Source organism: Diprion similis, chromosome 12 (assembly GCF_021155765.1).
Source record: "Diprion similis isolate iyDipSimi1 chromosome 12, iyDipSimi1.1, whole genome shotgun sequence".
Taxonomy (NCBI): domain Eukaryota; kingdom Metazoa; phylum Arthropoda; class Insecta; order Hymenoptera; family Diprionidae; genus Diprion; species Diprion similis.
This window is the reverse complement of record NC_060116.1, coordinates 15,806,063-15,820,501: the sequence shown is the minus strand read 5'-3', so window position 1 is coordinate 15,820,501 and position 14,439 is coordinate 15,806,063. Positions and strand designations below refer to the sequence as shown.

The 14,439-nt window shown below is 42.1% G+C and overlaps 1 protein-coding gene across 1 annotated transcript in view; it reads left to right on the top strand.

Moving 5' to 3' along the window:
• Positions 1 to 14,439, top strand: part of LOC124413179 (LIM domain-binding protein 2) — a 118,077-nt gene that overhangs the window by 5,181 nt on the left and 98,457 nt on the right. Inside the window, exons 2-3 of the mRNA XM_046893581.1 lie at positions 10,489 to 10,888; positions 11,598 to 12,255. Of these exons, the coding sequence (XP_046749537.1) occupies positions 10,864 to 10,888; positions 11,598 to 12,255 (683 nt within the window). The 5' untranslated portion in view covers positions 10,489 to 10,863. The remainder of the gene's footprint in view (positions 1 to 10,488; positions 10,889 to 11,597; positions 12,256 to 14,439) is intronic.

Genomic DNA, 14,439 nt, shown 5'->3' with positions numbered 1-14,439 from the left:
ATATATAGTATAAACGACGTAATTTTAAGTTAGTTTACTTCAGCATTATCATTGAATATTATTATTATTAAGTACTAGTTAATTGGTAGTTAATATTATTATTATATGAATAAGATTAGTGTATGCATACATTATGTACATGTATATATATATATATATTTACATAATATATATTTTGTGTTATATTATCTATCTATATATATATATATATATATACACACACACACACGCGTATAAATATATTACATACCTGTTGGAAAATATACATATTATATATATAAACATATATATTATCACAATATATTCATCGTATAATTATAATAATTAGTATAAATAACGAATATTTGAAATGTAAGTATGTCTAATTATTTGAACGTAAGGTGTTTCTTTACGAGTACGGTCCGATTATTAATCATAACGCAAATTATTACGAACCGATGTTGATAAATGTTTATTTTGAAATCTATGTCCTTGAAATACTATTGTGAATATTTTTGTGACGATTCAAATGAATTGAGATCGTACCCGGCGACTTGATTCCTGATATTTGGAGATCGGGAGCGCAACGTGTTGAGAATATATTACATTTTTCGATGAGGTGTTAAACATGTATAGATAGATAGATGAAATGGAACGCGGAGTGTACTCGTATATTGTTCCCTTTACTGCCACGATTTAATAGTAATATCCTGAAGAGTTTCAGTATAAATATATCATATACAGCCACGCTTTCGTGAATTTTGTCGTCGAAAAGAAAAAGGAATATGCATATTAATGATATACACACACATACATGTAAATTGTAAGGGCTTGTGAGGGAGAAATGTGCCATACAAAAACTAAAAACTAAAAAAAAAAAGGAAGAAATGCTTGTATAGCTGGATATGAAAATCATACAGTTCTACGATATGATAAGGTAGTAAAAAATACTTTGAATATTATAGTATTTCTTAGTGTTTTCGTTCTTCGCGAGCCTGGCAACAACTATTATATATTTGCAACGGCAAAAGAGAGTTAGTACAGATTTATCAAAGATTTTCATCACCTTATTTGCTACCAGGTTTGTTTTTTCACAGATGCGAAAAATTTTAATCAGAAACCTAAGTACACTAGTAATGACTTCCCTGCACAAAATGGCTCGTAAATTCTGATACAGAAATTGCCTATGACGGTATGAGAAATCATCAGAAATTTTCTTACTAGTGAGCTTCTGAGAACAAATTTACGTTGATTTCTTATACTGTCATATGCAATTTCTATATCAAATTTTATGAGCCATTTTCCGCTGGGTTTAATACGAAAGAATTCCGTTTCTATTCCCGTTTGGAAGTTATTTTTCTCTTCTTTTATGTAAACATATTTGCGATCTTAGAATTACATAAAGAGTAATTGTTATTCCCACGTTCTTTTTGTTTCAAGTTTCTATTTTTCCCCCTACTTTACTGTTACAATTCTTATACGATAAAGATATTTTTTATTATATATAATATGGGCATTTCAGTTCCTAAGTTGGAAATAAAATATCTACCATAATATTGAGTTTTTATTTGGATGCAATGGATGCAACATAGCGATATGCATGCAGTAACGTGCGGCTAACTTGTTCTCGGTTCGAAACAAAATGCGAGTTCGATTCTACACAAATTGTATGAAAATGATTGTCGATGCAGTCGATCGACGTGTGAGATCGGGAGTCATGTATTCACAAATCATTGGTCAGCTTGACTCGTTCGGTCTCCGAAGAATCAGGCAATAGCCAATCGGAATAGTGTTAGACAAGAAAGAACCAATGCGATTATATCGCCTTCTCTGTCAACCGGATTGGAGCCGTGAAACGTGCGGTTTTCTCTGCACGTGCACGTATAAGCTCTTGCCTCTTTCTTCAATCAACAATTTTCTTCGTTTGATTAGTTTCGGCCACTACAATGGCACTTAGTTCGCTGTGGTAAATATGCTCTGTATTATCCACTGGTTTTATGACGTTAAACACGGTAGAGTACCGGTCGGTAACCAGCCTGCATTTACCGTTCAGGATGACTCGGAAATTAGTTTCAAAAAGCCATCTCGTCTCGGATGGCGCTACCAAATGAGGGGACACGTAAAACGGCAGTAGTTTGCAGGCTTTCTCAGGCTTCCTCTCTCTGTCGAGAGCCAGAATTCTGCCCTACCGAACGTGGAACGTATGGATGAATGCATCAGACCCGCGGTACGTGCCAACTGTACCAACAAATGTGGTATTATTTTCTGATTGTGCGACAGTAGCATCAGCACCCGCTCGTCATTAAAGAATTTACAATTAAAACAGGGTGCGCGAGTTCTGATCACGTTTTTCGTGAACCCTTTCGAACGGTTTCGCAGTTAAAAACGTTACCAATGACACGTAAATACCTGTGCATGCATTCAATACCCAAGTTGAAATAATGGGTGAGCAGGAATTAGTACGAATAACGAAAGAAACGTGTAAGATAATAAAAGCCCGCTGTAGCATTGAGGGCGGCGGGGGGGAGGGGGGTGCACGTGTGTACGTACATACACTTGTGTCATTGTGTGTACAATAAGACGCCCGCGCACATGTAGGTACACATACGAATAGTTGTACACACATACATACATACATACATACATACATACATACACGATTTACCGGCGTTCAAATATAAAGAAATTATCGTCCTTGACATATTTCCTTCTTGTCCGCTCGCCGCCGCTTTCAATAATATTTGTGAAGCATAAATATTCATCTTTATTGCCCCTCGCTTCGAACGACTCTGCAGTATAGAGGGCCCCTTACCTCCAGCCCCTCATTTTCTCCATCCATGCAACGGCAGTCGTCGTCAGTTTCCTCCCCTACATCACGAACAAATTGGAACAAAGTTTCGTAAGTAGCGTGCAGCGCGACGACGCTTGGCAACGTCGCGGTGCCGCGGCGTCACGAGTTTCGAGGGGCGAAGAAGGGTCACAGCAGGGGCGGTGGGGGCGGGGGGAAGAGAACGGTCTGCGGGGGCGGCGTCGAGGCGCGGGAGGGTTGACGCTGTGTTTACCTCTCCACCCCATGGCAACGGGCAAACATACACCCCCGTGACAATGTTGCGCCTCACCGCATACCGTATTATACCTTTGCTCCACGGTCACGCGCCGTGTTATACCATTATAGGTACCTTCCTTCCTACCTAACGTAACGTCCCTCCAACTTTCTACCTATGCATCTAGGTACATACGTATGTACCTACACCCTCACGCCAGCTACCCCGAAGGTACATTTACGTCGGACCAGATATCCCTGAGGCAGCAGCAGCAGAGTTAAAAAAGACGAGGAAGAAAATTTATTAAAGCGTTTCCATAAGGCATAATTCATTTGCAACATTAGTCCAAACTTGAAGGCAAGGGTTCAGATACCGCAAAAAAAAGAAGAAAAAAAAACACCAAAAACGGCTACGACCCCATACTCCAAGTACCACTGTTGCGGATATTCACTCGATTCTTAATTTTCGATGATACTATACAAGACATGTAATACATTGCGAGTCGGATGGCTGCAGAATGGGGAGGGGGGATGCGGTAGGTGGCTGCTACTTGGTGCAGAATATCGCGCGGCGTTGACGGCTGAATGCGAACGCGATGACGGCGTCGGCGTCGGGGAGGGCGAGACCCGACAACCCGGAGCGGCTACGGAGGAGTTTTACCCACCAGACAATAGTTTGCCGTATCGACCTAGCGCCCTCCCTCCCTCCCTCCCTCCCTCCCATCCCTGCTTGCCTCTCCTCGACGCCCTCGGCGCCCTTCATCCCCTCGGGTGCTTACTTGCTTTGCTCACCTCCTTCTACTATAGTATACTGCTTCTCCTCTCGTTCCCGTTCCCCACCTCGTTCTCTCACTCTCTCTCTCTCTCTCTCTCTCTTTTACCCCCTCTCTCTGTACACCCACCGCAACGACGATGGTCACCCTTCTGGACGCCAACACGCCGCCGTTGCCTCTTTAAGGGTTCAACACTACCGGTGTAACTCAAGGTTCTCCCAGTTTCATCTAGTGATAGATTCGAACAACCACTTGTTATCGTACACGGAATGTCTATTTTCAATTTCATTAGACTGTTTGACACTTAAAGTACAGGGATTCATGCCGGGACTTTATACAATTCTTAAAGAATATTTGTGAATTTTATATCTTATTATCCTCAATAAATGGTCATTCTTCAGTCTGTTAATGAAAATAGTCTTTCGTAATTTGTTACGAAATTTTTTATTTCAGTTATTAAATATGGACATATTACACAACGATGACCGTAAAGTGGACGAGGTCATTTTATTCCTCGGATAACGTGCAATTTTTATTTATTTATTTACTTCAACATAGTGCAGAAATCTTGACCTTAAAAATATTATTCACATATTCACAAATTCATGTCCGACCCCGTCAATTGTTCAGAAATGCTCATTATTTTTTGAACAAACAGTGTCTAAAAGCATCGTTTTAATTATCTGAAATATATTTTTTATTTTGGAAACGTCTCTGGCGTTTTAATTGTTTTTTAAATTTTTAAATTTTTTAATTCTTGCGCATGTGCAAAATCAATACGTATAAAACCAGCTAATTGAAAAGGTGGTAAACATAATACTATAAATCCTTATTATAAATTGTTATTGTTAATGTTGATTGACCAAACATCCGTCATTTAGAAATACTCAATATTGAGATCATGGCTTTGTTCGAAGCGCGTTTGCTTGGCGTTTGTACATTGCGCTACGCTGCGTTGGCCAGTCTTCGAAGGTCGAGATTTGTTTCGAAGTTTGTATGAATGAAGCTTATCCCAATATCTCCGAGTGCCAAGCGGTAAGTCAGTCCGCCAGTTTACTCGGGCATGGTCGCTGCCAAAACTAAAGTTCGAGACCACGTGACAGGCTTGTTACCACGAGTTCATCCCGCGGATGAGTAACGTGAGTTATTCGCGTAACGTAAATTCGGATTCGCCATTTCGAAGGAGACTTTCGTAATAAATAATGTACAGGCTACTCAAGCTTGATACAGGCATGCACCTACTATACTTATCGTATAACGATTGCCGATAGAATCAACTCATTAGAATCAAGCATTAATTACGATGCGTGAAATTTTTTTTATTTCGGATCAGTCGCGTGTAAGTTATTCATGAAACTTGAATAATAATATACATAATAACAGGAATTCAAAAGTACGTGTAAGATACATGTTTTTATTTACGTAAGACCAATTTTCATTATCGCGGTGAAGTACGAATTACCACGTAAGGATGAACCCACTACCCGCGACGTTTAAATAACGTTTCGCAAATATAATATCAGTCGTCCACGACTCACGATAACCCATACGGTTGTGATGACTTGATACACCTATATAGTATGTATACTATATGTATATTTTTATATGTGTATGTGAATGTGCATATAATCCATGGTTTTAAAATAGGAGCGTACAACGCGCAGTGCTGAGTGCAAAACTTTGATTGCGCAAATATTTACTGTAGCAATTAAAGTGCACCGTATACGTGCAGGGTAAGAGGGTGACAATTTTCGTTTCGGTGCAGAGAGAATAAGAAAACAGATTGAATTGTGCGTAACGCAGTCTTCTAAGTCGATGCGGTGAATTTCTGCATTCCCTTATAATGTATATACACGCGAGGCTGACGCTCTTGATCGGGTTGACTAAGAATGCGCGTCGCAGAATTTTATACCGAAACTTTCAGCCGAGAGGCTATTTCTGCAACGTATTATATACATATATGTAGGTATACGTATCCATGCGAAGCCTCCGAAGCTTCGGTCCGCCTGACCCCGCCGCATTGGGTTATCAAACCGCGCCGATATGCGTTTCTGCAATCTGCGTATACCTATACGTGCAACGAAGAAGATAGCCATCGCCATCGCCCATCAGCCCGTCAAACGAACGGTCAGTGCGTGGCGACTGTCGAGCCTGCAAGGTCAAACAATTAAAATAGCTCGTATTCGCATACATAAGAACGACCTTCGTTCTCGACGCTCCGTGACCGTCGACGTTCACGTGCAATGCGGCTTGCGCTTGCACCGCTTTGTGCATCGGTCGCGTCATCTTCCGAACGTTGCTTAAGTAGGTACTACATAAACACCCTAGTGAAAATATTGATGTGTCGAATCATTTATGGGTTTAAAAGAATTCGGCGTGTAATTTATTACGCGATTTATATTGTAAATTCGATAAAATGTATGAGAAATCATGTAATAAATTACGAAAGCACGGGTCGTCGGGTATACTATAGATCAAAAAACATATAATCGGTTATACCGTGAATTTGAATATGAATTTCGGTCTAGTATATCTGATGATTCGTGCTTTCATATTTTATCATGCGATTTTTTATATATTGTTTTATCGAATTTAAAAGATAGATCATGATAATAAATTATACGCTGCATTCTGCAAAAATATTTTACGACCAGACGCATGAAGATTTTTAGTAGGGCAAGTAGCGGTTGAAATTCATTCCGCGGCTCGATTATTTTAACCACCATCGGCACACCCTCGTCACCGTAATATCGTTATTGCTTTATACCTGATGTCACCTACTTCGAAACGGCAACAGGACGAGTGATGATGGCCGAGCAGTAGATGAAACCTAGTCGCGTCTTTGATCGGATATTCTTTTCGTTGTTATTCAACTTTAGACAGTGTACCTAACGACCTGTAACGGAGTCTATTTCACTCTCTGTTTCAGTTAGTTTGAGAAAGTTTGTCCTGAATGGAAAGTTCGCATCTAGGGCTTGTGTATTATATACGTAAATTCAGCATGAATCGGCTTTTCGAACAAGTTTCGGTACCACGAGCATTATTAACACACGGCGTCTAGTGTCTGGTAGGATGACCCAGGTCGTGATTCGGCCTGGCGTGCACGTAGAGAACTTGCCGATCGCGTGTGACGATAATTTTTTAAACTCAGTTACACGTATCGTACGCGCGCGTGCGATGTTGCGGAGAAAAATTATCCCGGGTACGTAGAACGCTCTAAACTATACAAGAAGAGCCGCACTCGATCCTTCCCCTTCGAAGTTCGGCATTGTTACGACTCCCCGGGTGGGCCTGGAACAGTTTTTGCCTTTTTGCATCGGATCGTCTTCAGTTTCGTAGGTCTCTCATAGTGGTAAAGTTCATTGCCAGCGGGGTGGAACGCACGCGATTGAAATAGGAGGGTTTCTTCGGTTAGTTCTCTTTGTAAAAAATCACTCGCGAGTGATCCTAAGCATCGCTGCAGCCTGCGAAACGCAAGAACCGCGCATTCTCCTTTCACAATCAGCTCCTGTCGGCGGTCGGTCGTCAGGATTGCCTGTGGAACGAAATTGCCGTCCGGTCACCGAGTGTAAACGAACCCTAAGGAATCGCGCGAGAGGTGAGCCAACGCAACGCAACGCAACGCAACGCAATGCGAGACCGTCCGCCAGGTGCCTGACGTTTCAGATGTTTGAATGCTACGTGTACAGTGTATGCCTCCATAACTGTACACACATTACACCTACCTACGCACCTCCTGCACCTTACCTACCTTCTCGCGTATGCAGAGGTTAAAAAGAGCGAAATTAGTAGCGAATCGTCGTTACATTTACAACTTCGCGTTATAATGTTATAGGTAAGTACACGCAATTTCTGAGGAGCTGAGAGATGGAGAAAAGACTATCCGGACGCTGCACCGTAGCCTAATAAAATGATGTCCCAGGCAGCCACCGACGGTCCTGAGCCCTCACAGAGGGACTCCGGGGAGTGGGAAGGACTCGGAGTCGAAGTATATTGATTTTTAGGGTGACACTGTCAACCGGCGTTGAGTCCCGCGATGGGAGACTTTCAAGCGGGAAAAATAGAGGAGGAAGAACGAACGGAGGGACGAAAAAAGGAACAGAGGATGAGGAAGAGGGAGAAGGAATATGACGCGGCGCTAGTGACGCGAAACTAGTGACGCCGCGGCGCACGTTGCAACGCAGTAGGACGGACGACTGGTTACCTGCATACCAACCCCGAAGCGATACTAGACCCGGGATACCTAAATATAATTCAATCTGCAGTTGCTCGACGCGCTTATACCTGTGTGGACGAACAAGAGCGTCGAAGGCGAAGTAAATACGGATAAACAAATGGTCGACGACTGTAAAACAGAGACGCGGCGTTGAGTATTAAACGTACGGTGACAACTGCGACCTTGTGAAAGAAATCGCGTTAAATCCCACGTATAGGGGTATAGTACAGATCATGTGCGCCGAGACGGCTCTCGTTCGCCGGCGGAAACACGCACGCCGAGACACCTGATAAGCGGTCTGCAGGATCAGAGTTATACCAACGTATAAAGGGAGAGTGCTTCCGGAGTGATATTAACGCGAGTATACAGACGTAACGCAATTTAACTACTACCCCTCTCTTGCGAAGTATCAAACCAGCGGCGTAACCATAGAATATAGAAAAAGGCGTCGGTGTCGGTGGCGGTGTATTAACGGAAGGGCGGGGAGGGGGGGCGCCATGTGGTGCCTTCGGACGTCGCCGCGGAGCGTCGAGAGTCGCCACTGCCTCCGCTAAAAATGGCAGCACTCGGTGGCTTCTCGCTTGATAATTTTTGCCGAAGACCTAAAAAGAAATCTCCTCTTACCAGTTGACAGTTGGGCGCAAGGGACGACCGACGCACGTGGCCCTGGCGCGTACAAACGAGATAAATTAATTTACAGTGCGTCACCGTGCGTGCGTGAGGTGCGTGCCTGCTCGTGTATACCTATACGTACGTGATATAGTATACACGCGTACGTAGATATAATACTGTCAACTCGTATGTATCGCGCGATGTGTGTCCGATGGTTGCATTTGTATTGTATCCGAATGCACCGTATATAGTTTGTATTACTTAGCACCGAAGTTGTACTGTATATATTATAAAATATTATTCGTCGAACACCCACGTGAAATTTTTTTACCCTCTTACTGATTATTAGTACCTGCCTAGGTGCGTGTGTTAAATTAATACGTTACATCAGGCTTCGGTGGCGGAAACAAGTGCATCGGTATATGTATACATAATATATATGTAACGAATAGTTGACAGTGAAATTAATAAAAAACGAAAAGATGAATGAAAATATAAAAATTTAATAAATAATAACAGTGATATATACACGCGAGTGTAAATTTATTCACCGATCACACTTTGTATGATATGCATATAAGGTATTCTTCAAATCAAGAATTACCGTTGTGAATCGCTACATGTATAGGTATTGCGAGATTAAAAATACACGTTGACAAAAAAAAAAAAAAAAAATTCTTTCCAACCCTTTGAAACAATTGTTTCACGTGCGAAACATTTCTAAGATTGTTTTATTAATTTAATTCTTCCTTCCGCGCGTCTGCATTTGAAGTACGAAGTGTACGCAGCAGCCTCGAATTAGCGTTCATTTGATGTTCTCGGTCTTCTCTTTTTTCCTTTCTTTCTTCTTTCTCTTTCATTCTGTCAACTTGTGTGCAGCCTGAAGTGTGTGTCGAAGGGTTGTCCAGTTCGGCTTGACGAAATAGTTCTCTCTCGCCGCGAAGTGCTTCTTGTTTTGATTTGTTGCTTGTGTGCAACGCGGTGTACTTATGTATTCGCTACGCGGGCTCGCTAGTCAAGCGATAAACTTTATAATGCATGACTAACAACAACAACCACAACAACAACAATAATAATAACAACAACAACAATCCGCTACGCTTTGACGTAATATCCTGTGTATACATTTATTGTTCCCCACTGTTTTTCAGTGAGAATTTTTCTTCTTTTGCCTTCCACCATCGAGATACTGTGAATTATACTCATCGGTATTGTCAAAACTGCAGTGATCGGCCGAGGAACTAGACCGTTCGGCAAATTTTCAACTCGGCATAAGTAATACGACGAAACTCGGGAGTAAGAATCCGCAGTCAGTCGTCGTGTGTCTCTCAACGAGAGTCGAAACTTTCGTACGGATAGAAGGTATTTTGATTACGGTGGTGTTTGCTTTCTCGCTCTAGCCTCTCCTCTGCCGGCTATCGTCGTCTCCTTCTTTCCCGCCTCCCCCCCCCCCCCCCCCGTGGTCTTCCGATTGTGAGAGGGAGTTCGCCTCTTGTTGTGGTGTGTCGAGTGTTTGTGTGGCATGTCGCGAAAAAATATTGGGCACTACTCGTATGTCGCAACGACGACGCGTGTGACGGTTCGTTTCGGGTTGAAATAATGAATGAAAAGGGTGATAAATATTCTTGCTAATAGAGAGCGATGCGCGGCACGGTGACGGGGGATTATCCACGCGACGTACGTTCACGCTTCTTTAACCTATCGCCGAGGAAGTGGTGCGTGATTATGAGAACTGTTTGCTGTCGATAGTGATAGTTGTCGATATTGTGGAGGAAGAAAATAACGAGGAATAAACGGAGGAGAGAAACGAGACCCTGAGGATTGAACAGACGGAGCGAAAGAGAGCGAGAGGGAACGAAAGGGAGCAAAGTAGAGAGGGAATTCCGAATGGAAGCGAGACGGCGGTGCGGAGGAAAAAAAAATGCCGGCAACGGGATGCGGTAATTTTTCGTCTATTAAAACGAGCGTAAAACGGAGCTTCGATGGAAATACGAACCCCGTTTCGAGGCGGGTAAATACAATGTGCGATACTAGAGTTTAACAGTGACCAACGGATATTTAACCTCCCCTGTTTACCAACGCGTATCTACGCGCGTTTGAGGTTAGGTCGCCGCCGGCACATAACCTCCATCACCATCGTCATCGTCCTCAGCTCTTCGTCTCTCGTCGAGGATATATAACAGTTATATTTCGCTAATCAGGAGACTAAGTTACGGAATGAACGCATTGATGACCAAATAATGAAGGCGAATGGAACGAATAATGGTGATTTTCTCATTTTCTTACTTCTCTCGATATCATTTAGATGGTACAAGTATAACTTTGCTGCGCCTTTTCTCTACGCTTCAATTCTTTGTTACTCGTCACCCGTTGTTCTCAACCTCTTAACGTTAGTCCATCGTCGATTCTTATCAAGATCTGAAAGTAATGAAGACTTCTACGCTTCGTTTCGATTGCTGTGAAACAACAGCTTGAAACTGATCAGGGATTGTTGGTAAATACAAGACGGTTTAAGATTACCCGACACTTCTGCACGGCGTTGCTCTATCTGCCAGAAAATATCAGTCATAACTGTCTCAATGTGCAATACCATTGTCGGAATTGATGGGCTATCGAGTAACTGAGAATTGAAAATAACGTAACATCCTCGACTTGACTAGTTTTTAGAAACTGTGCAATATTGAGCAAGTTTACAAACTGATGTAACTTGTTTTCTCTCAGTTTTATACAAACTTGCACATGGTTTGCACATTTTCACTAGAATTTTATTTCTACAGAATGAAAAAAATCAAAATTCAAGTATAGATTATAAGGCTAAGACCGCCTCGTTAATCTATAGCTTTGTAATATGAAATGAGGTTTCACAGATTCTGTTACGATAATACAATTAGAAAAAAACAAGTCGAGACTTATAAAATCCAAAATCTGACAAACACATACAAAAACTGACCAACTTGTATCGTTTCTCTCGCAGGCTGTAGCCGCCTGAATACGCCACTGGCTGCGACCACCACGCTGGAGGACCCAGGGACACCTGCCTCCTGGAAGGGCCCGCCGCCCGGATCAGAGGCTTCGCCGTTCACGCCAAACTCCGTCGGTCAAGGTCCAGGACCAGGTTCCGGACCTTACAACAATTCCGGAGGCCCACCGAGCAACACGGGTGGTTTTCAAGGCCCCAGCCCGTTCCCCGGTGGGGCGGGCAGTCCGGCAGGGGCTCCACCTTATCAGGGGCCGCCTCCAGGCTCCGGAACGCCTCAGTACACCGCGTCACCCGCGCCAAGCGGTTCCTCGACTCCCGGTCCAGTGCCGCCCCCGAATTCCGCGGGATTTCCACCCCCGCCGAACAATTCCGGACCTCCTTACAATGGCCCGGGCGCAAGTCCGTTTGGATCTCCATCCGGAGGTCCTCCGCAGTTCGTGGGACGACCGGGTTCGTCCGGACCGCCCTTTGTGCCCCCCGGTGCAGGGAATCCTCACTTCCCGTCCCCAGGACAACCCTTTGGTGGTCCGCAGTATGGAATGCCGCCTGGCAGCCCGTTCGGACCTGGCGGACATTCCATGGGTGGTCCCATGGGCCCTGGACATCCTGGGATGATGGGACCCGGTGGACCCGTCGATAGGATGGATCAAGGGTGAGTTTTTACTTTTTAATAAACACCTGCGTCATTGCTCTCAAACTTACCAGATACTAAAGCGAGACAAAATGTTGGGTTTAAACATATTTTTGTCGTATCGTACAGTGGAACGAATTATGATTTATTGTCAGCTTGAGCTATGGTCAATCGGACGCTAAATACAATCACAAATTAAATCAGCATCGGTTGTATCGAAGACAATAATTCCTTACCTTCGAACGCAGCAGCCGTTAACAAATCTGAACGGTAGAAACTTTTTTGGTATCGAGCTTAGTGTATGAGGGGGTAAGAAGCTATGATTCGTTTTCTGTCTTTCCCTCTGAATTTTTGGTAAAATGTGTAACTGGTGTTACGCTAAACTCTCTTCGTAGCATCTGATCGCTGGCCCAGAAGTGTCGTGGTCCGAAAAGAAACTGATTTTACACACGAATTTGAATGTTTACTGCGCAATGGATATCAGGACTCAGATTCCTACTTGAGTTTCAGTGACTATTGCTTGAATAATTTGTTATGATGTCGATTCACTCTGTGAATTTTAAATTCGTAAATAATGGTGGTTCAGAGTATAGGAAAGGAAGGAAAAAATAAACAAATAAAAAAAAAAAAAAAATCAAATCGAATCAATGATTAACGACTCGCGATTGTGTCAATATTACAAACTCATCACTTAAAAGTGAAAAATCATTCACCACGTGCGTTAGATTTACGACAGACCGTAAAGTTGATCAGAGACGCTAATGACACCGTCGGCATTTCTCATCTCCGTAGAAAAAAAAGAAGAAGAAGTAAAAAAGGAGTTTTAGTAAGAGAAAAACAAGGTGATTATCCGTCTCTGGTGATAGTGGGAGATTCGTTTAAAGTGTGGGACTAACTCGAAGCAGCGAAATCTCGTCTCTTCGAATTCTCGCAACGAACATCATCTCTTCGTTACGAATTGGGTTCATAAAATCATTCTTTGTATACAATACACACTATGGTGAATGTATAAATGGTGAGCACTCACTTGAGGTGTATTTAATATGGTTTTCGTTGATTTATACGGCCACTTTAAGACAGTAAACTAAGTATATGCAGTGACTTACCGCGTGGTTGGACTCTCTGTCTCTCTGTATTTTTGTTTTATCTCAAAAAGAGATTTGTACGAGGCTCAAAGTGCCCAGAGAAGAGGTTTTTATCGCTTTCTGCCGTATAGTAGGCATAATTATACGCATATAATATGCAGCTTATATGTAAAACAATGCATCGACGATAAACCACCAAAATTGTATGTATATTAGACTGTATCAAAAAAATTGACTATTTTTTTTTCTTAATGGTATACTGAAAATATTGTTCAAGATGACGAAAAAGAAATACCATAAAAATTTCAGATTTTAATATTGATATTTAGAAGTGCCTCATCGCGATTTTCTACTTTCCATAAGAATAACATGGCAAAAATGGTTATCGCTCCTTGCGATTTTTATAACTAGATAACGAGGCATCGTACAGAAAATTCATAAACATGTTTTTGTAGGAAATGAAACGTTCTACACAAAAGGTCTGTTGTCATTTTACGATAAATCTATTCTTTCAAAAGTTATTTGAGGTCAAACAACAACAAAGGACCTTAAATAACTTGTGAAGGAGTAGATTTATCGTAAAATGACAGAAGACCTTTTTTGTAGAACTTTCAATTTCCTACAAAAACATGTTTATGAATTTTCTGTACGACGCGTCGTTATCTAGTTATAAAAATCGCAAGGAGCAAGAACCATTTTTGGCATGTTATTCTTATGGGAAGTAGAAAATCGCGATGAGGCACCTCTAAATATCAATATTAAAATCTGAAATTTTTATAGTATTTTTTATCGTCATCTTGAACAATATTTTCAGTATACCATTAAAAAAAAAATAGTCAATTTTTTTGATACAGTCTAATGCATATGTACATCTATAGTCGTATTCAAAAGCTGGACTCGCACTCTTTAAGAAGTCTTCCATTCGGGATATCGAGAATCATTATTTGGTGCATTTTCTTCTCTTCTTTTCTATTTTATTCTATTCTATTCTATTCTCTTCTCGCGATTGCGTTGATGAGGTAGGTCGACTTTTTCTCATCCTTTTGATGAGCTTGGTGGACATCTACATCCATCCATCCATCCATCCATCCATCCATTCACACCTGAAGGTGCGTACCTT